We start from the raw sequence: 21,664 nt of genomic DNA, 5'->3' as shown, positions 1-21,664 counted from the left end.
AGGCAGAAGTCCATGAAAGGCGACGTTCCAGCGAAGACTGGTCCACAGTGGAGGCTTTTTAAGGGTGATGGCAATCGCTTTGATGTCAAGGGAGAGCGGCGATTGCTTTGATGGCCAGCTGGTGTACCGGGGTGAAGGGGGGGGGGGTCAGCAGGTGTCAAGGGCGATCGCTTTGATGTCAAGGGCGAGAGACTGTGACAGAACCAGCTTTAGGATGATGTTGTAGTAAAAACAGTTCTGCACTAACCCACAACACTGGATATTTCAAGTGTTTCGTGGTTTTTATTCCAATGTGTAAATTCACTAAGAGGTTGTCAAACTATTAAACTAACAACCTTTTAAATAAAACTCTTAAAAAGGTCAAATTTTTTGTATATATACCGAAAAATTGTAACAAAAAATACCAGATTTTAAGCCGTGAATGTCGCTTTAAAGTTAAATCCAACCAAACTGTGACAGCCAGGTTTTGGAGACAACCGTAAAAAGAATCATGCAGCTATTCACATCAGCACAACACTTACTTCCCGAGGCGATCCATGTAGCATATTAAGAAAACGCCTTGTGAATGTACCGACAAATGTTTGCACACAGAAACCCACATCACCAACCTGAATGCACTGTTGTCCTTTTGGGCAACTGTTTTAAAATGTGAAGGAGTCGTTTTGGAAACCTCTACAATAAGTTAGGCCCCAACTGTGCGACAAAAAAACAAGGCCATTAATGCTGCTTTCAGACTCACTCTTTGAGGTCCCTTCACTCCATTCAGCGTTTTCTTTTGGATTTAAAACAAAAAAGAAGTCACATACCCTACTTTTTTAAAGGTATAGTGAAGTAGGATAGACTCATACAAAAATAATCCCTCTCATTCATCACTTATGACCCACTAGACATATGTGGCGGTGTCTGTATCTGCTGAGACCCTGTCCTCTGCCTCTATTTTCTTATTTTGCTGTGTACGGGACGTTTCTGGGCATTAACCTTTGGGCAGCCGTACTCTATAAAAACATAGCGACCAGGTGCCAGATCGAGATCATAAGCACGCACCCAAGAGGATGCTATGACAATGGTGGACACAGCACCAAAAAGACGTAAATATAGTAGCAAGGTGGAACGCCAAGCGGACAAAGCTCATTCCAAAATGAGAGTGAATCTGGGGTATGCTTTCACCCACTGGCGAGCACTCAAGGAGAGGATGGGAATGAAGAGCGACAGAGTTGGCCTGTACGCCGGGATGTGTTCTGGCGACTGTGGTTAGGAGGCGTGTCCTTCTGGTGACGTTGAGCCGGGGAAGGGGCCAACTTTAATGTTGTGTTTACAAACCGCAACAGACAAATCCTACTCAATCGACCTTTATCTACTACAGCTTCAGTCCTCTCTGGCCTCACCTTGAGTAGTTGAATGCTTCATACTAGTACCGGAACTTGAATACTTGAATACTTTATAAATCATCTGTCAGATATAGCCTATGATTCCCGTCACAGGAAGATCCCTGGTTCCTCTGTCAAGCTCCTATTCTCCACCAAAAAAACTACAGCCAGGCTCTCTTTTAGTCTCAAGAGTTGCGGTATTGCAGCAGGATGTTCAACTATAGCAACCACTCAATTCACGTGAGTATTTAGCGAACAGCAAATGCTTTGGATTGGCATCATACTCTTGTTATTTTGAATGTAAAATTGTGAAATCATGTAATGGCAGTTAGGTTTAAATGCATATTGTTAATTTCATTTTGACCAAGTTTTCAATTTTACTGGACAACATATGAAGCATAAAATCTGATAAAATTTCCATAATTCATGGCACCATATTTGAAATCACAACCCTATGTTCTTTTGGCATCTTTTGTCTTTCATGTCTTAAGTTACCTTCTTGTTCATTTATCACAATTTTTTTGCACTAAGAGGCATAAATAACTACATTTACCACATGCGAGTTATAACACTGTGTCACATTGTTGTCCAGCGAAATGCACAAATTGAACAAATGGTTGTATATCCAAATTCAAATACATGCAACTGAAGAAAAAAAGCAAAACCTGCCTACCTTCCTAGATGATCTAGGGAATAAAACTATGCAAACCCTCAAGCTAACATCTTTGGAGTGGCCTTGGAAATATGTGCCTGGCCCTGACCAATGTAAGAGGTCTTGCACAACCCTGCACAAATAATTCATCCGACCTTGATTGAAATACAACACAGGGAAATAATGTCTCCATCAGTAGTGAATGATGCGAGAGGAGACGAGTTACCTGTTTAGTGAACTGCAGTTAGGAGGCTGCTTAGCTGGCTTTTTCTGTGGTCACTGAAGTGCTATTGGTCTGTAGCAGGCCTAGAGAGCGAGTTGAATTCTCTGGTTCTACAGACACCTGCAAAGAGGGCAAAAGAGTTGTTGAGCAAAAATAATTTGCGGTCAGGACCAGGCATGACAACCCCCTAAAAGTATATAACATCGTGCAAAATTAGCCTATTTACCCTCACACATCATTATTTGATTGTTATCGACTTGTTTTTTTTCCCAGCGGTGGTAAGGAGTGCTTATGCCCCTAGCACTAACTTTTTTTCTCCCCCTCCTTCAAATACAGCACATAACCAGCTGTATCTTTACACATATCTGTTCACCGCTCTACAGCCCTCCCCCTTTATGCTCTGTGACACATTCCAAAGGTCACAGTCACAGGAATGCTTGAAGGACAGACAGAGCCAACTAACACCTTGTCTGTCACGTTGGCTTGCTCTTAAAGTTTATGCCAGGTGATAACTGTCTGTATACAATTGAAGAGACTGCACCAAAAAAAAAACTTAATGAAACTCACCTTTAATATCAACAATTGCTTATAATATTTAACACAGTGCTAAAGGTTGCAGAACAGAGCACTCAAACAATGTCATGCAAAAGTCAGAGCTGAGCAAAAATAGGCATCATGCAACTTTCCCCTTGCCACCGCAAGACTGCGATGGGTGCGAACAGAGTTCCCACATAATTAGGAGGCAGAATTATAATTATAGGATCAGGAGGATCAGGAACTTAACACGTTTAGATCGGTTTTGGTAACTTGACGACCATCTGTAAAAGTGGCTACTGATGAGCAAATACTGAGTGGCGACTGAAAACTCGGATTGAACTTTGACTAAATTGTAGTACCCCCCCTCCTCTTCTCCCACTCTTGTCATAGATGAAACGTCAAACTTATCAATGGCGGTGACTCCTCTTTCTTTCCCGGAGTGTGAAAACGTGAGAATCGATCATTTCCACACACACACACACACACACACACACACACACACACACACACACACACACACACACACACACATACACACACACACACACACACACACAAAGCAAAGCAAAAGGGGGGAAAAAAAGAGAAACTTGCATTCCCGGATATCCAGAATGCACCAGTGGCGATTGTCCGCATGGGACAGGTCATTTGAGTGCGTGTTAAAACTCATATGAGCGCTTTTACATGCGGCGCAGTGTGGAGACGGCGAGAACAGCAGACAGGGGTGACCTTGCCTATGCTGATCTCGGACCGGTGAAAGGTTAATTGCGAAAGTGGATTATGTTTTAAGATCAGCCATCTCAGCTCTAGATCACTAGCATGTCTGAGGTTTGCAACGGATTATTGTGATGAAATGGTCCCCAGCACGGAGCTAAAACACAAGATGAATTATAGTTGGGAGGCGGAGGGGAGAGGTTGTGATTTGCCCCCCAAAAAACTTGACTTTACACTAACGACAGCCCGCAGTAGGACGACATGAGACGATGGCCTTGCAGCAGTCCTTAATGCCACCCTATCCCTCTCGATTGCGGATCACTGAGAGATTCAGTGGGAACCCGTCGGCGGTTAGCGGAGAGCCTATGGCACGGCGGGTTGCAGCATTGCCGGCGTGACATCACGTAATGCCCGCTGGACAGTCCGTTCAGTGGTTGGCCCAAATTGTTAAGACGAATGCATGTCGCTTTATTGACAACCCCCCCTTCTTCTCCCCCCCCCTCAAATAACGTGGCCCCGCAAAGTTAGCAAGAGGAGCCGAATCTTGCACATGCACATCAGACACGCCGCTGTCGGATGGCTGACAGCCGGAATAATAACCGACACATAACCGCTCGTCTCCGCCGGTGTAAGGCGACTCACTCACCGGCAAACGGGAAACATCGCAGGGTAGTCTTGCTTTAAATCCAGCTTGGCAAGTCGCGGAGACCGGTAAGTCCACAATCTGCGCCAGCGTTAACTGCGGTACCGAACGTGCGCAGGCTTTCCCGAGCACGGCACAGGACCCCGCGCGGGAAGCATAAACTAGAGAGGCACCGGGGGTGGGGTGGGCTGGGGGTGGGGGACCGACCACGGTCTCGATTTTTTTTTGGCTGTGCAGCTTCGGCACACCGACGTCGGAGGAGTCCCTCTTCTTCTTCTTCTTCAGCTGCCACAACTGAGGTTGTAGTTACGTAGCCCGTGTCCCGTGTCTACTCTCCTCCCTCTTCGCCGGTTGCGTGCGCTGTGTCTCCGTTACGTCCGCGCGCCGCCTCCACCGGCGTCATCGGCATTAGCCAGCCAGGCTACAACAAAGCGACAAAAAAAGAAAAAGTGACCCAGTACACTCTAATCCTAATATAGTCCTCCTGGTGCATTCAACTGCTAGCTCAGTTTTAGTAGATATATATATATATATATTAAATAAAAGCATATTCCCGCTGCTGATTCGACGCTTTTTCTGTTTTAAGCGGAACGAGTCGCTGCAGTGAAAGCCGGTGATATGCGGTCGCGCTCGAGGCTGATGAAGAGGATCTTCTCTCTTTTTTTAATGTCTCTTCTTCAGCCTATCATTGTTTAGAAAGCATTGCTGGTTTTGAGTGTACGTTTCTTTACATTTCCTAACCCATTTGACATAACCGCCCCCCCCCCAAAAAATCACCCTTATTTCCACTCGTGTGTCACCCATCTATCGCTTTAGATAGCATGGAAAATGTCTCGCACACGGTCTCGTGACAGTGACCCGCGAGCTCGCTGGAAGGCATTTATTTATTTATTTGATTTTTTTGGGGACAGAGGGCAAGGAACCGAGGATTAAAGAGGGCTGCGACGAGGTTCTAAATGAAAGTATAGTTAGAAGTGATAGAAAACAATTTCGCAGATACGCGTCCAGAAGACACTTTTATTTTGGGAGACAATTATTAGAAGGACACATTTTGGTCCGATAGCCCACTCTGTGTGCAAGCTATTAATCAGTATCCCGATAAATTTTACTCCCATTTCGTTTACCCTATCATGCTCTGTTAGAAATATAGAAATAGACTAACCCCCCCCCTCCCTTCCCCATCCTGGTCTCGAACAGTCCTTGACCATAACGCGACTGACACAAAGGGAAATGAGACGAGGTGTAGATCGGGGCTGAAGCAAAGTTGCGAGAGGAAAACACAACAGCAACACTCAAAACAACAACTAATGACAGCAGGTGTAGTCAGTGGAAAGAAAGAAAGAAAGAAAGAAAGAAAGAAAGAAAGAAAGAAAGAAAGAAAGAAAGAAAGAAAGAAAGAAACGTGTTGCTCTGCAGGTTCCAAAACCTTAATCTTCTTTATAGGCTGATTATAAAACAAGCAATACAATCGTGCATGTAAAATATTGACCCCCCCCCTGCCTCCCTCCTTAAACTGTGATTGTGCGGCTTGGTAAGTGCTTTATAAATTGTGGTCGGATGTGGGAGCGTCCATGCTTTCGCGCATGTGAGGAAAATCTGACGGCAGTGTCATTACGACCTTGAAGCAAGGTCACCTCGCAGTCTCTGCAGACACTGCAACTCGGGGCTGCATCATAATGGTGCAGAGTCTGCATTATCAACTTGGAAGCACAAAAAAACTGGGTTATGCTTTAATATATGAACTTAGATCCTGATATAATAGCCTATTCGATTTATATATATACTATGTATTTTTATTTTGCACGGGAGAGATTAACTCTACGTATTCTTGTCGGTTTCGAACGACAAACGTTATACACGCGTACGCTCCTTGTCAGGTGTGAGGTTACGATGGAGAGTCGAGGCGAACTGAAGAATGGGTGCCAGTATAGGTCGCTGCCACGGGTCGTGACCTGAGACAGGTGTCAACAGCTGACAACCAAACCGAGCGAATGTAGGCCTGCCCTGCATGTGGTGCACATGAAAAGGGCATTGGGAGGAGGGGGGGGATCATTTCACTCAACCGTTTAGAGGAAACAACAGAAATGAGACAGAGCAACCCATGTGTATAGTATGTTGCATCGTATTCTCTCTTTATTCTCAGCAATAGACTCCCCCCCCCCATATTTATACAGTTCAGTTAGGACTTAATATAAATGGTATATATCTGCTTTATCGGCTGACTCACAGGCAGTGTCGACGGTCATAAACGTGTTTTGCGAACACGAGGTGTGATTAAAGCAGATAACGTGATGAAGACAGATACACTCAGAAGCAGCGTATTCAACCAGTTTCAGACAGTGTTCGCTAATGCCTGTATATCTGTGTCAATACGACACATTCGAGGCCTATTCTAGTATCCGTCCGTCCGTGCGATTTTCCTCTCACGTCCAATAATCCAGGCACATCCGGGCTGCAACGGCATTATTTTGCACAGCTGCGCCCCCTAGTGGCCAGCGGTGCAAATGCAGGCATTGTGACCGGCGTTTTACTGTTTCAGCTGTTCGGCGTGCTCCAAAATGTAAGGTCACCTCTATCACAACGGGTCGCTGGTGGCTGCAGACGCACTTGTTATCCAATTTCAATTTTTTAAACATCAGTGAAGGAGCTCGGATGTCCAGGTTAGACTTCCATGAGACTGAGCCGTTTTGTGACATGCTACACATGCCTTGTTTTATAGTATGGCTCGGGAGCTGTCCTCAAACAGCACGGGTCATTTTATAGTATGGCTCGGGAGCTGTCCTCAAACAGCACGGGTCATTGGGCACGTTTTGTAAGTCTGCGCCTGAGGCCTGCTTTTGTTCAGCTCACATCACTTTTTATGAATGTAACGATATTGGTATTATTGTTATTATTATTATTATTATTATTATGAATAGGGGTGGGTCTAAGTCATGGAGGCCTCTTTCAGAAACTTACCGGCTTTATAAAAAGCAATGTTTTTCAAACTCTGTGTGTAGATGTTGCAAGTGCCACCAGAATTCTGTTGATCGCACGAATCATTTTATGTGGTACGAGTTGAGTAAAATACTGTGAAATTGCTATTTCTGCCCTAATTTTGAGTGTGTCCAAAGAGATGGCTTATTTGCTTGATAATGAAACTTGGTACTTTTCATGGTTCATGCCTTAAGTATATGTCGAACACGTCGGAGAGGTTGGGTGTATTTCTCATAAGGATCGCTTAAAATGTGGCATATCGTCAAGAGATGTAGTACGGGTCGTCGCTGTACCCGGTTCGGCTGCATAAGTACCCGGGTGTGCAAGTCCCTTCTCAAATACCAGTGACAGATTGTCTATGAACTCCTGCACTTCCCTGCCCCTTGAATGAAAATACCTTTTTTTCTGTTAGCTTAGGGTTTTTTTTTTTTAATCTTAATTTTTACCTGGTGAAATCATGAAACTGTCCCTTATGGGATACGATTCACTTGATTGTTTTGGTAGGATTCACATCATAGCCTTCCTCACCTTTTAGGGTGGTTGGATGTGTACGAAGTGCACTTGCATGTAAAAACTCATAATGTTTGTATCAATTATACACTTAATATAGAACAAGTACTAGTTTTCAATTAACATGATGATAATAATAATGATAATAATAATGATACCCAATTTGAAAACTGCACATAATCTTTCTTCTGCTAAAACGAGTTGTTGCCATGCTTGGACGATATGTGACAGTAGACTGGGACAATATCTGAAAGAGATGTCACGTGAATCGTTTCTTTAAGAGTATTACGCAAATAGTCTTTCTACCTATGTATGACTCTGTGTGGTCCCCATAAATAAAATTTGTTTAGTGCTTTGATTATCATTATTTCATTCTGTCACTGGACGGGAAAGTTCAATAATAGAAATGTGATTTCTGACTGTCTGGTTGAAGGTCACAGTTTACATATACATTTCATATTGTTCAGTGACAGAACTCAAGTGTGTATCTCTATTTGTTTTCGGAGTTACAACCCTCTGAAATACCATGATTTAGACTTTGACCTTTGAAGGTCACTCAAAGTGAAAGGTCATGGTGCCAGGTGGAAGTGCTGGCAATACTTCCTACCTGCCAATAATAGAAATTAAGTGGGTATCTGCAGCTGTTTATGAGTTACTTGTCCTTACATGGATGTTGCAAGATAAAATCTACCTTTGCTTAACCAACTAAGGTGCCGCTTTACCTCTCCGTTGAATAAATTGCAATGAATGGCATCAAACGTTTTTAGAGATCATCAAACTTCCTTAATATATACTTCTTCTTCTTCTTTTGTCTTATTCCCTGTTTCTCGGGGGTTGCCCACAGTGGATTTTACAGTTTCCATCGGTACCCTGTGAGGACACAGCACCGATGGCGGCCGTTGTTAACCCGGACCTCGACCGATGCGGTATGGATCAACTTCCTTAATATAGACACTGGGTGTAAAACAATATTCATATATTTCATACTTCATTGACAAGGAGAGCAATGCTTCTGGCGTTCCTTGCTCACACTGCCATCCCCGTGCAGCGGTTTGATTTCTTCACAACATTTTGTGTAAGACAAGTTTAAGGTCAGACAAAAGCACGGCCTTGTTCATTTTATCTTCCATTCCTTGGTGTCCTGACATCAAAGTCAGATTAATAACATACATCTATATTTATCACTATGATTCCCTCGCCCATTTCTTATATTTCAAGTTTATATAGACGAGCCAGTCACACCTCCAAATTGGAACAATTGTATCCATTGGCCTAAATAGGGTGAAAAAAAAACAACATTTCCGTGCATGTGTGTGCGGCCAAAACATACAAATATCTGTAACTTCCTAAAACTGGTTTAAACTTCCACCTGAAGCCAGTCCACTGCTTTGTTAGAGATGTTGATTTTTAATGTCGGAAAACGAAGCTGAGCAAATTGTTTTTACATCATCGCTCAGAACACACAATTGCCATTTCAAATCTGTTTATGTTCACTGAATTTTCCAGAGCAAATTCGATCCACTGAATTGATTTGTATTTGTATTTGTATCCCTCTTTAAGAGGAATAAATCTGACATGACAAACATGGCTATATAACTCAGTGCAGTTTTTTTTTTTAAAAAGTTTATTTCAGATGTGCAATACATAAAGTTTAGTGCATTCTTATCTCGACATGGTAATATCATTCTGGTATACAGAGTTAAAAAAAGTAATAGCGGTATTTGTATACGTACAGGATGGGCTATACAAGACCTGATATAACTATTAGCAATATTCAAGAACTTATACATCAACGCCTCAGAAATTAATAAAGTGAGATAATTGGCATAATAATAATTTCACCAACTTTCATTCAGGCACACACACCCGAATGCTTGGAGTCTCTCACACACACCAACGTTGGTTAATTTTCCCTAGCATGTTCTGCTTTAAGGTGTCCATAAGTAAGCAGTAAATAAACACACATATACATGGTCATGTTGATTTCCTTTTATCAGATTTTGAAAAGACCCATCACTTTCAGTGGGATATTTGTGACGCCACTGGACTTCCTGTCAAATCTTTAGGCTTTAAGGTGCGGTTTGGAAGGGGCTGTACATCTCCGTTGGGCTTCCTCTTCTCACCGTTGGAGCAGTGGTTTTTGAAGCTCCTCTGCGGGAAGGGTCTTCTCTGTCGTCTCCTCTTTGGCTGACGGGAGCGAGCGGAGTCGGGTTGAGCCGGATCTAAGAGAGGATCCAAATGCAGTTTCCCGCTCTGGGCATCTGAAGACTCATCAATGAATGCCAGGTTCTCCCCAAAGTAATCCAAGGGCTGAGAAAACAGAGGATCTGGCAAAGGCTTATCCTTGTCAACGTCGACAATTTTGATCTCCGGCACGCGCACCGTCTGTGTGACCTGTGACCCTGTCTCTGTGCCGGACTCGGATTCATTGGAGGAAAAGGAGGAGGAGGAGGAGGAGGATCCCGATTCGGTTTGACTCTGTTGCTGCTGTTGTTTCTCCTCTGGGGCCCCTGCGGTCGACAAGCTGTGGCCGTGGCTTCGGGGGCCACGGCGACGCTTTCGCCGATGCCGTTTGAAGGGGTCATCAAGTTTCCCCGGCATGTGAAAATCCACCGACATGTTCTGGATGTTCTGCGTCCAGTCGGTGGCGTGGGCTCGCAGCCCCTCCATCTGAGAGAAGATGGTGAAACAACAGATGAATGAAAAGGGGAGAGACAATGGATGCTTAATGGAGGGGGAGAAGAGAGAGGAGGTACCTCGGCTCTGGTCTTCTTGGACAGAACTCGAATCCAGTTACCAATCATTGTCAGGACAGATGCAAAGTAGGCCAGGCCCAGTAGGATCCAAAACCAAACCAAAGGCTTATACCAGTGGTCACTGCCTTCATTTCCAGAATCACCTTAGTAAAGACACATGTGCATGAGTGAAAGGCAGGATTAAAACAACAGATGGGAACATGCAACTGTTCCCTCTGGTGCTGAAATAAGACATAACTGAGCCAGAAGTCTACAAACCTCAGTAGGACTACTAGATGAAATAATTAATAATTCATACAAGAAAATGATCATAAATAATTGAAGAGGTAAAAGAGAATTGTTTCATACTAAGGGAACTTACTGCTTCACATCTGACTTAGATTTAAGGATTATCGTAATTAAGAAGTTCAATGCGTAACAGCATATCAAATTAATCAATACATATAAATTTAAGCATTTTAATGGCCATTTCTTAGCCCTCGCTCAGAACAATGATTTGTTTAAATGCCATCACAGTAAAAGAACTTGTGTTTTTTTATGTTAACTCCGCATTGCACAACTAAAGAAATATGGAGAATTCAATTATAATAATTAGCATTATAGAATGCCTCATATCCCCAAGAACAATGACTAAGACAAATTGAATTTGAAGTTATTGAAGGATAGTCCCTTGAGATGTAGCATCTCATTTTCAAGGGGGTCCTATAGAAAAATACAAAATTATAAAACACATACAAACAAAAACAGCATTACATAACAAAAATATGCTGCAAATACACAGATACAGACAACTCGTTCACCCTCTCCCACCCACACTCTCAGTCCTCAGAACAGGAAAAATTGGATACAATGACCCAAATAATAAATCAATAACATCAACATAAAGAGCAATTGAAGTGGTTTATCTTCACGTACACACAAATTAAAAGCACAAACAGGTTGTTTTACGATGAGAAAATAAAGATGTCTTGAAGCAGCAGAAAGAGGTAATAGATCTCAGAAAAAGCGGAAGATTATTCCAGTTGGGAGGAGCTTTGGATTGGAATGACCTGCGTCCGACTTCTTTGAAAATTCTGGGGACCAAAAAAAAAAAGGAAAAAAAGGGGATATTGCATATGTCTGAGTTGAAATGAAGATCTACACAGAACCAAAAACTGTTTCAAATAGGAAGGACAATTAAAGTAAACACATGTGAACATGAACTGAACCCAGTAAAATTGGCTTCTAGTTTTAAGCTGTAACCAATTAAGCAAGTCATACATGAAACAACGGTGATTCTATATGGACACCTAAAAACAAATATACTTTGAGAATTATACACAACATTAAGGGGCCTAAGATAAGTGTCAAAGGTGTTCTGATAGACAATATCAGCATAATCAATGATTGGTAGTATAAACTGAGAAATTATCCTTTTTCTGACTTGAAATGCAAAACAATTAATTGAGTGATAAAGTTAACTCAGACAACCATATATTCTTCTTATAATAACATCAATATGGGGCTTAAATGAGAATTCAGGGTCAATCCAAAGTCCAAGATGTTTGAACAAATCAATTTTCTTAAGGGGTGAGCGATCATCAAAATAAATATGCAAATCAAAGGGATATGAATGATTGTGTCAGGTGCCAAACACCATGCTAGAGGACTTCTTCTTATTCAATGAGAGTTTGTTGCTAGGAAACCAGTTTTGGACCAAATTAAAATAGAACTGTAAAGAATTCTGGATTTGTATTATATCAGAGTTAGAAGTGTAAATAATAGTGTCATCAACATTAAGATGAACAAGACAGGTTAGAGCATATTTGAGATATGTCATTAATAAAAATAGAAAAAAGAAGTGGTCCCAAAGTGGAACCTTGTGGACCACTCTTTTCAACAATTAAATAGTGAGACTGAGAACTCTGAAAGGCAACACACTGTTATGAAGATAGGTATTAAAGCAGAGGAGAGCATTTTAAGTTGAACCAATAGAACAGAGCTTATCAAGGAGGAGGTAGTGATTAACCATATCAAAAGCCTTGGAAAGATCGATAAAAATAGCACCTCTAGGTTGGCCTTTATCAAAGGAAGAGAACACATAATTAGTGAATTTTATAAGAGTCATGGTGATGGGAAAATTAGTTCTAAAATCTGACTGAGATGGCGATAAAATATTGAACAGATTGATGTACTGTGATAATTGATTAAAAATAAGTTTCTCAAAGATTTTATCAATAGCACAAATAATAGAAATTGGTCGATAATTATTCACATTGGATGGGTCTTCACTTTTGAATAGGTGGATAACTCTGGCACATTTCCATATGGGGGGAATTGAACAAGTAGACAGAGACAAGTTAAATAAATCTGCAAGAGGATACATTATGACCTGAGTGGCAAGTTTAACAAATTTGGCCCCCAAACTGTCTGGGTCAGCACTACTACTTTCTTTTAACTCACTTAAAGCATGAAAAACATCAGTAGGCAAGATTTTCCTAAAGGAAAATGAACCATTAGAATTTTTTTCTGATATCCGATAGGTCATATTCTACGGTCATTTCAGCCAGCAACGATACAAATACATGACAGTACCACCACCTGTCTTAGTTTCCACCAGTGGCGTTTACCTATTATCATACTCCAGATGTAATGTTTGGTGCGGATGCAGACATCTAAATAAACACTGGTTTATTAGTAGCTGTCCTGATTTTTTACTAATTCTTCTGTTTCCAGGTTTCTGCATTCACTGAAGGAGATGAGCACAAATGTCGTCAAATTGAATGGAGAAAACATCCCTCCATCCATCCATCCATTATCTAAACCGCTTATCCTGCTCTCAGGATTGTGGGGATGCTGGAGCCTATCCCAGCAGACATTTGGCAGCAGGCGGGGAGACACCCTGGACAGGCCACCAGGCCATCACACAGGGTCAACACACACACACGCACACGCACACACACACACACACACACACACACACACACACACACACACACACACACACACACACACACACACACACACACACACACACACATTCATATGTAGGGACAATTTAGTATGGCCGATTCACCTGACCTACATGTCTTTCAACTGTGGGAGGAAACCGGAGCCCCCGGAGGAAACCCACGCAGACACAGGGAGAACATGCAAACTCCACACAGAGGCAAATCCGGGATGATCCCCAAGGTTTGACTACCCAGGGGCTCAAACTCAGGACTTTCTTGCTGTGAGGCAACTGCACTAACCACTGCACCACCATGCCTCCCTGGAGAAAACATGTATCATTAATTTTTGCATAACATTTTCAAATGTCTTTGCTCTTGTATTTGTTCCATAACAGGTTGATCCTTAAAAGCTTGCCCATAAAATGCTATCCCAACTGTTGCCTCAATTGAAAACAGTTTTTTTTTGTAAATATCAAAGGGGATACATTTCTTTGTAGGCTGTAGTGTGACCTACCTTCTAAATCAACGCCTATTATCGTGATCTGCACGCATCATCATCGGACATCCATCCATTGCTGTGACATATCAGGCATAATTTTGATATCCTGGTACTACTAACACATTTTCCAGCAAACGTTGGCTGGTATCGATAAGCTGACTGATATATCGTGCACCCCTAAAGACAACTTACGTTTGAAAATATGTGGGTGATACGTTCACTTTTGCTGCACATACCTGCAACATAGTCTCCAAATCCAACTGTTGTCAAAGTGATGACTACAAAGTAGGCCGACTCAAGTAGAGTCCACTTCTCCACCTCTTTGAAAACCAGAATAGGCACTGCAACAAAGAGCACGCATCCCAACAAGATGGAGAGGACGGCGGAGATAACCCGCACGATGGTCGGACTAACCCGCCACTTCTGTGAAGATGAAACAGCAGAGCTGTATGAATGGACAGATAAACAGGTAAATGGACAAAGGATGGCAAAATGCAAGTGAACAAAGCCTTTAACTTCAACTGAGCTCTCTTACCAGAAAGAGAGTCTCTATTTTAGCAACCAGTTTCCTCAGCCCAGTGCCCAGATGGTCCCCAACTCCGGCCAGCAAGATACCAAACAGAGGAATCCCCACCAGGGCATAGAAAATACAGAACAGCTGCCCACCCTCCGTCTTTGGGGAGATGTTTCCAAATCCTGGATGTAGTGGGACATGGATTGAAAGGAAACAGTACTGAAATGTAAACACACTACAACTGGGTCTGAAACCATGCAGTGTCTGGTGTGACAATAGCTGTTATGCAACCTGGGTTCAGTGTAACTGTCGCTGAAGCAAAGCCGGTTAGTCGACCTAGGTAGTTATACTGGATACCAGTCTTATAGTCAAGACCACCCAAGTCCAGACCAAGTCTTAAGTGGGGCACTCGAGTCAGAGACTGGAGATTATTGAGTCAGAGTCAAGTCCAAGACTCTAAGTGGTGAGACCAACTCAAGACCAATGGGGCCAAAATGTATGTAAAGACCGACACCAAAACGGTGTAAGTTCAATTAAACACCATGACTGTAACTGTAGTAGTCTACCACTGGAGTAAAAGTAAAACATTTTCCAAATTATAACTTCTATCAGGGTGTCCCGGTGGCTCACCTGGTTGCGTGCATACCATATATAAAGAAGGCTGAGTCCTTACCGCAGCAGACCGGGTTCAAATCTGTCCTGGGCCCTTTGCTGCATGTCATCGCCTTTCCTGTATCTCTCTACTATCGCTATCAAATAAAGGTGGAAAATGCCAAAAAATTATCTAGCTAGGCTTTTTTTTCTCTGCCATGGAAAAAACGTTTGAGATTCCAGTTTCCCAATGTTTCAGAAAAATAAATTAAGAATAATTTTAAAAAAAAGAAAAATTAAATTGCACTGCACTTCATTGATCTCCTCAGGGGAAGTTTGATATTCATTTCTAGGATAAAAAATAGGTTAGTTAAAATCTTGTACCTGACCGATCTTGAAAAATTATCATGAGTCTGCACTGTCCCAAGAACAAGTCAAGTCCGAGTCATTATGCTGTCAAGTCTGAGACGAGACTGAAACCTTCAAAATGTGGACTTGAGACCGAGTCCATACTTGAGTACATCACCCCTTGTGGATACCCACCGATGGTTGTGATGATTGTCCCAGAGAAGAAAAAGGCACTAGCAAGATCCCATTGACTGGCAAAGGAGGAAGAGTTGCTGCTAGGATCCAAGCCTACACCGACGGCATCCACCACTTCCTGGGTTAAAGGACAAAGTAAACAAAGAACTGGATTGTATGAAACAGGACAATTTACTGCAGAAAGACGACAGGGATGGCAATCAGGTGCTTTAAGACTATGGACCCTTGCAGCAGATTATGGCGAATCTGTCCTGAGATGCATCGCCTGAACTACTTTCCCAATTAAACGGAGTCCATGATGCAGTAACAGAATGAGACTAGTGGTGCTTTTTTAAGTGGTGCTTGCTATGAAACAGTAGGCGCTCTGTCTCTACCTTGTTGCTGCCAACATATATAATTTAGAATCTAAATCATTGCACTGATAGCTGGACAGAATTCAAAATGAAATGGAAAAGAATGCCAGGAATCATCACTTTCTTTGCCATGCAGGACATTTATCACATCAGTCTAAACCATCTGTGTAAACTATGGTAAAGGTTACATCTCCTAAAAAAACACAATATACACCATGTCATCTTTGTCTTACTGGTTTAACACAAATATTTTTATATACTTTGGAAGAGTGTTACACAAACAGTCATAATTACTTGATTTACATTGTTCAGTGTGAATATCTTCAGTTTGATTTATTTGTGTGAGAGTGCAACAAACTTTGTGCTCTGCAAATTTCCTAGTTTGCAATATTCTCTTGACATCAAAAGTAAAACCAAATGTGACAAAGCCACCGATCACAATGAGTTGTTGCCTTTAACATGCACTTCCTATTAATTTTGTGAACTTTAATGTCCTTATTGTTTAAGTCAAGTCAATTTTATTTGTATAGCCCAATATCACAAATTACAAATTTGCCTCAGTGGGCTTTACAGCAACACAACATCCTGTCCTTAGACCCTCTTTACTGAGTCTTTTAATCCCTTTCACTGTGCAAATATACAGTAACTGCACATCTAAAGAGTTTCAAACCCGACATTTGATTTTAACAAATATATATATATATTATGCCACTGTATTTAACATAGGTCTTACTCTACCTTTAACTTTTTGCCCCTGTCAGCTGTTGTATCTTTAAATCACAGTAGGCTAAAAAAGTAAATTTACACTCTATCATTGACACTGCATCCAGAGATTGCAGCACAGCTGCCAAGCTGGGTCTATATAAGAATTTATCCTTGGCTCAGCTTTCACTTACTTACAGGACAGCCAACCCTTTAATTCACAACTAGTCGTGAACCCCCTGGTTATCTGGCCTGTAGTCCAGTTGCACTGCTCCATAGGTTGTTAAGCAAAGTGGATATACAGGTGCGTGCTTGCCAGGTGGGGATTTAGCACTGTGCCATACCCAAATCTGATAGGTCACCCGTGTCACACTGGCTTGACACCATAAATTAAGTTTCTATTAATATGAATGAGGCAAAATAAATTGATAATAAATTTACTCATATTAAGAAACAAGCAAACCCAACGTTGTATCTTTCAGTGATACAAAACTATTGTTAACCATCAGCAGAGTTTCGTGAATTCTTCAAGTTAAGCGTCTATGCATGAATTTACAAACCTCACTAGTATATGCCTGAAACGAAGGGAGAATTTAAAGATACTGAGAGATCACATGCCAGGTTTCTGTTCGCTGAATTGATAGACTGACTAACTCAGGTTTCAGTGTGTTGTTCTGTGCAGCAGGAATACAAATATAGCACTAGTCTAGCATTTGGTGGCCTCTCTACAAGAAAAAAAAAGCACTAAAGTACAGCAAATGGTTCACTCAAAGAAAACAGAAGATATAAATTATTCCACAAAAAAATAACCATGCTAAAAGAAAATAGAAAATAGAAATTATTCCACACAAAAAATAACCACGCTAAAAGAAAATGGAAAAAAAGAAATTATTCCACAAAACTATAACCAAGCTAAAAGAAAATGGAAATAGAAGTTATTCCACAAAAATATAACCATGCTAAAAGAAAATAGAAATTATTCCATAAAAATATAACCATGCTAAAAGAAAATAGAAAATAGAAATTATTCCACAAAAATATAACCACTATGTGACTTTGCCATAATTTAAGTCCTAGAGGAATACCCCACCTGTGGAACTGATTATTTAAAAATGAATTTGATGACATTTCTGCTCATTTCTTTCTATTATATCACTGCCAGCTATTTAAGGATAAAAGCAAAGTAATGTGTGGCGCTTGTCTTGTCTGTCTGCCTGTCTGCCTGTCTGCCTGCCTGCCTGCCTGCCTGCCTGCCTGTCTGTCTGTCTGTCTGTCTGTCTGTCTGTCTGTCTGTCTGTCTGTGAGTGAGTGAGTGAGTGAGTGAGTGAGTGAGTGTATGCACAGCACCTCTATAAGGGCCTGTAGGTGGTCCGGGCTGACGCACGTGAAGTTCATCAGGAAGTCCCGACGTGTGTCCTGCAGCTGCAGGTGCTTGCCCTCCTCCAGAGGAGTCTCTAGGGTGCGAAAAACCACTGCTCCCAGTATCAGGTAGAGCAGCACCCCTGTCAGGATGCCCAGAAGGGTGGAGCAGCGCATGGCTGCACCTCCGCTCAGTCCCGCAGCAGCTTGCTGTTTCTCCCTTCCACCGCCGCTGCTGGGGTGGTCTGCAGCCCTGCTACTAAAGCTGACGTATCAACAGTCACATGAGCTCAAGGAATTCATATTGACCACACTGCCTGACAGCAACCCCAGGACCACATGTCTGCAGCCCGCTAAATTGACTGCAGCCTTACCACAGTGCTGACATACAGTAAATGCAACATCTCTCCCATAAAGCTTCTCCTCTGTATTTCAAACTGACATACTGAACAGATATGACAGTGTGAATGACAAGCCTATCCACGCCATCGTCACCTGCAAATCAAATCGAATCAAACCGAATCTGCAGTCCTATGTACCCATAAGAGCAATGGTTACCTGTTTCCCTCTTTCTCCTGAGCACACCGCCGTCTTTTCCAGATCCTCTTTCCTTTGTGATGAAGTATGGAATCCCTGGATCCGTAGCCGCTCGGGAGGCCGTCTACCTCACACTCTGAAGGCGGGGACACTAGATAGGGCCAGAGATGTAGATAGGACAATAAATTCTGGATTTATATTTGCGTAGTAGTCACAGTTTGCCCATACTAAGTTAGGGTCAATGAATTGAAGGACGTCAAACTGACCTGATTGAGCAATCTGTATATCACATAACAAGGCATCCTGCACAGCACAGCCACACAAAAGAGGGACATGCGATGCTACAGAACACGCTGAGCTCTCAATTATCAGAAAAATATCAATGGTGACAGACAGCAAGTGACAACAACGGTAAGCTGTCTCCTCTAACCCCCCCCCCCCCCGAATACATTGCACGAGAATAAGCAGGGGAATAAAACAATTCTGTCTGTATTAATGCCATGTTGATGAGCATTTAAGGAAGAAACTGACACGGCAAAACGAATAGGTGCATATAAATGGATGTCAACCTCAAGAGCCTTTGTGGATTTAAGTAAACTCTGCAAACAAAACTGCGACTTCATAGAGGGAGTGGAAACCTTGTGTGACATGTAGTTTTAGTATGTTGAGATTTCATGCTGATCATCGGCGAATAATCAGTCAGTCTACTGATCGGTAATTGAGAGGCAGTGGTGTGACATCAAAACAAAAATGTGGACGCAAAGGGAGGGATCCATGTTTTGACACCTCTCAACCTGGTTTACGACAAAGAGGTTGAGCAAGTGGCGGATGAACACTCCCTTTTTTCTGGGAGCTTTGGAGCATCTTAAGATGGAGCGATTTCATTATTTTGATTAGGAAGCTGTCCATTTGCAATTTACTTTAATCACTACACTGCAAGCCAGAATAAAATTACTGCCGCCCACCCCCTGCATCCAGCAGAACTTCTCTGTCTTTGCAATCCCTCCGTCAGCAGATCTGCTGGCCTCGATTCAAATTCTGACCAATAAACTGTCACACCCTGAAAAGTGAAATGTACTCTACCCAGCACAACAGTTTTAGGAGCTGATTGAAATATACTGCTCAAAGTGAGTCCACTTTCAAAAATTGATGATACTGACACACACTGCACAGTAAGTAGGAGGGGTAGTACCTTACATGCAACACTCATTTTAGGTTTGGTTTTTGTATACATGTCATGCAGGTTGGAATTCAAATTGTGAGCTATTGAAACTAATTGCAAGTGGGATTGTCGCACATAACTCACTGAATACACCCCCGCTTGCTTGTTGCAGCAGGCGTTTAACCCTCATAACATTAATATACCACATTCTGGCCTGACTGGATGGCTAAACGGAACAAGTGCACGTGTGTATTTACACTATATGTCATGCACCATGTATGAATCTAATGAGTTCTTGTACATGTTGAAGGAAAACATTAAATACACAGTATATCTACTCCGTACCAGCCGCACAAAATGACACAAAACACTAAACGGAGAGTGCAGTGCTCAGCAGGAAGGAAACTGTGATAAGGCTCACACAAGCAGCACCGACAGCATTGCTGCGACCACGCCAGCCGTGGTGCCTGCTATTGTGATCCTATATTATGACCATTTAACGTCGCCAAGGATCTGGAGCGAGCTCTGTGGTAACTGACCACATTGCCCCAGACAGACAGACAGCCCAGCCTCTAATCTGCTTACCTCAAAATGTATGATCGTATGGGGGGTCCAGTGTGCCGGAGATGATATGTAGAGTATTGCACGTATTCAGACATCCACGGGCGGAGAATGCAAGGGTGTGTGTGGGAGAGAGACTCTTGCTGAGTGCACAAGAAAAAAAAAAGAAAAAAGTGCTCAATCTGTCTCTATGTAGAGTGAACAAGAGGGAGGGCGAATGAAAGCAGAGAGAGAAAGAGGGTTCAACCAAAACGTAGGAAGAGAGGGGATGCCCGAGAGAGAGAGAGAGAGAGAGAGGCACATACTAAGATGAAAGGAGAGACCAGTCCCCCCCTTTTTTTTTTTGTTTTCCAGCTCAGATAAGCTTGTTGCTTCATTTGGTAAACTGATGTTGGATTGTGGCGTATTCATGTGTGAGCACTGAAAAGGCTTCCTGTAAACCACGTTGTCCACAAGCTGCTTGACTAGTCGTTCATGGTAAACATTAATCAGCGGCACTACGTAGTTAGATCCATTCAGTTTTCATATGTCAAGATTTCAGTCCAGCCTTGATTAAGGTGTAAATACAAGTCAAGTCAATTTTATTTGTATAGCCTAATATCACAAATTACAAATTTGCCTCAGTGGGCTTTACAGCAACACAACATCCTGTCCTTAGACCTTCACATCGGATAAGGAACAACTCCCTAAAAAAAGAAAAAAAACACCTTTAACAGGGAGAAAAAATAGGAAGGAACCTCAGGGAGAGCAAAAGAGGAGGGATCTCTCCCCCAAGACGGACAACGCGCAATGGATGTTGTGTGTACACAATTTACACAATACAACGCTGAAAGAGGATAACAGAATTATAATGGAGTTAAAAAATATATGAAGAATGTGATGAGGGGGATGCCAAGCACTGTCCAGACGCCACCGGAACAGCCCAGGACCAGAACCACGGACCACCATCACCATGTTAAAAAAAAAATTAGTCATACATCTTAGTGAGAGAAGGATATAACATTAAAACAGGATAACAACATTATATGGATTGATAAGACATATAAAAAGAAAATTTGATGAGGGGGATGCCAAGCAGTGTCCAGGTGGCGACAGTGTCTAAATTTAATTTATCAGTGAGCATACAGTGTACATGAGGCAGGCCACAATCTGTGTCAAACACAATTACATTTATTAATTTGTGTCTTTTTTAATTGAAAGACAAATTCACTTGGCTTAACTCAAGCCATATTTGATTCACTGCACCTTGCAGTGCACAGTTAAAGCTAATCACGTTGTGTGCATATGTTTGAATAGATTTTCACTGCCTCGATCCGAGCATGCAAGCTATTTGGAGCTTCATGTGAAGTCTGCTGGTGTTGCCCAGCCATCCCTCTTCCTCTCAACCTCAATATCCCGTCTTCATCACAAGCTGGCGTCGCCACAGAATTGCTGCTGTCTCTCTCTCTCTGTCTCCCTTATGTGTGGGTGCACATGTGTAATGCATGTGGAGTGATTCACTCAAACCTAGCCAACGACAGCTTTTCCTCTCAAAA

At 42.3% G+C, this 21,664-nt stretch overlaps 2 protein-coding genes across 2 annotated transcripts in view; both read right to left on the bottom strand.

Annotated features, from left to right (window-relative positions):
- esrra (estrogen-related receptor alpha) overlaps positions 1-4,446 on the bottom strand; it is a 30,205-nt gene extending 25,759 nt beyond the window's left edge. The window contains exons 1-2 of the mRNA XM_056284205.1: positions 4,140-4,446; positions 2,246-2,362 (exon numbers count right to left, since the gene is read on the bottom strand). The gene's annotated coding sequence lies outside the window, so the exon portion shown is untranslated. The remainder of the gene's footprint in view (positions 1-2,245; positions 2,363-4,139) is intronic.
- A 4,901-nt stretch (positions 4,447-9,347) lies between these two features.
- LOC130117199 (potassium channel subfamily K member 4) lies at positions 9,348-18,046 on the bottom strand. The gene is made up of 6 exons (XM_056285370.1): positions 17,858-18,046; positions 15,456-15,573; positions 14,343-14,503; positions 14,044-14,230; positions 10,379-10,521; positions 9,348-10,292 (listed from the first exon to the last, which is right to left on the bottom strand). The coding sequence occupies exons 1-6, from the start codon at positions 18,044-18,046 to the stop codon at positions 9,642-9,644; spliced, it is 1,449 nt and encodes a 482-aa protein (XP_056141345.1). The 3' UTR covers positions 9,348-9,641.
- Between the last annotated feature and the right edge of the window lie 3,618 nt (positions 18,047-21,664).

Source organism: Lampris incognitus, chromosome 8 (assembly GCF_029633865.1).
Source record: "Lampris incognitus isolate fLamInc1 chromosome 8, fLamInc1.hap2, whole genome shotgun sequence".
Lineage (NCBI taxonomy): Eukaryota > Metazoa > Chordata > Actinopteri > Lampriformes > Lampridae > Lampris > Lampris incognitus.
Note: the sequence above shows the minus strand (reverse complement) of the source record. Positions and strands in the feature narration are given on the sequence as shown.

Excerpts from the sequence above, each read along its gene's own strand:
- LOC130117199 (XM_056285370.1), bottom strand. The coding sequence starts at position 18,046 with ATGCGCTGCTCCACCCTTCTGGGCATCCTGACAGGGGTGCTGCTCTAC. Across the intron at positions 14,504-15,455 it reads GACAATCATCACAACCATCG|GATTTGGAAACATCTCCCCA; the intron begins GTGGGTATCCAC and ends CACTACATCCAG. Across the intron at positions 10,522-14,043 it reads ATTTGGAGACTATGTTGCAG|GTGATTCTGGAAATGAAGGC; the intron begins GTATGTGCAGCA and ends GTCTTTACTAAG.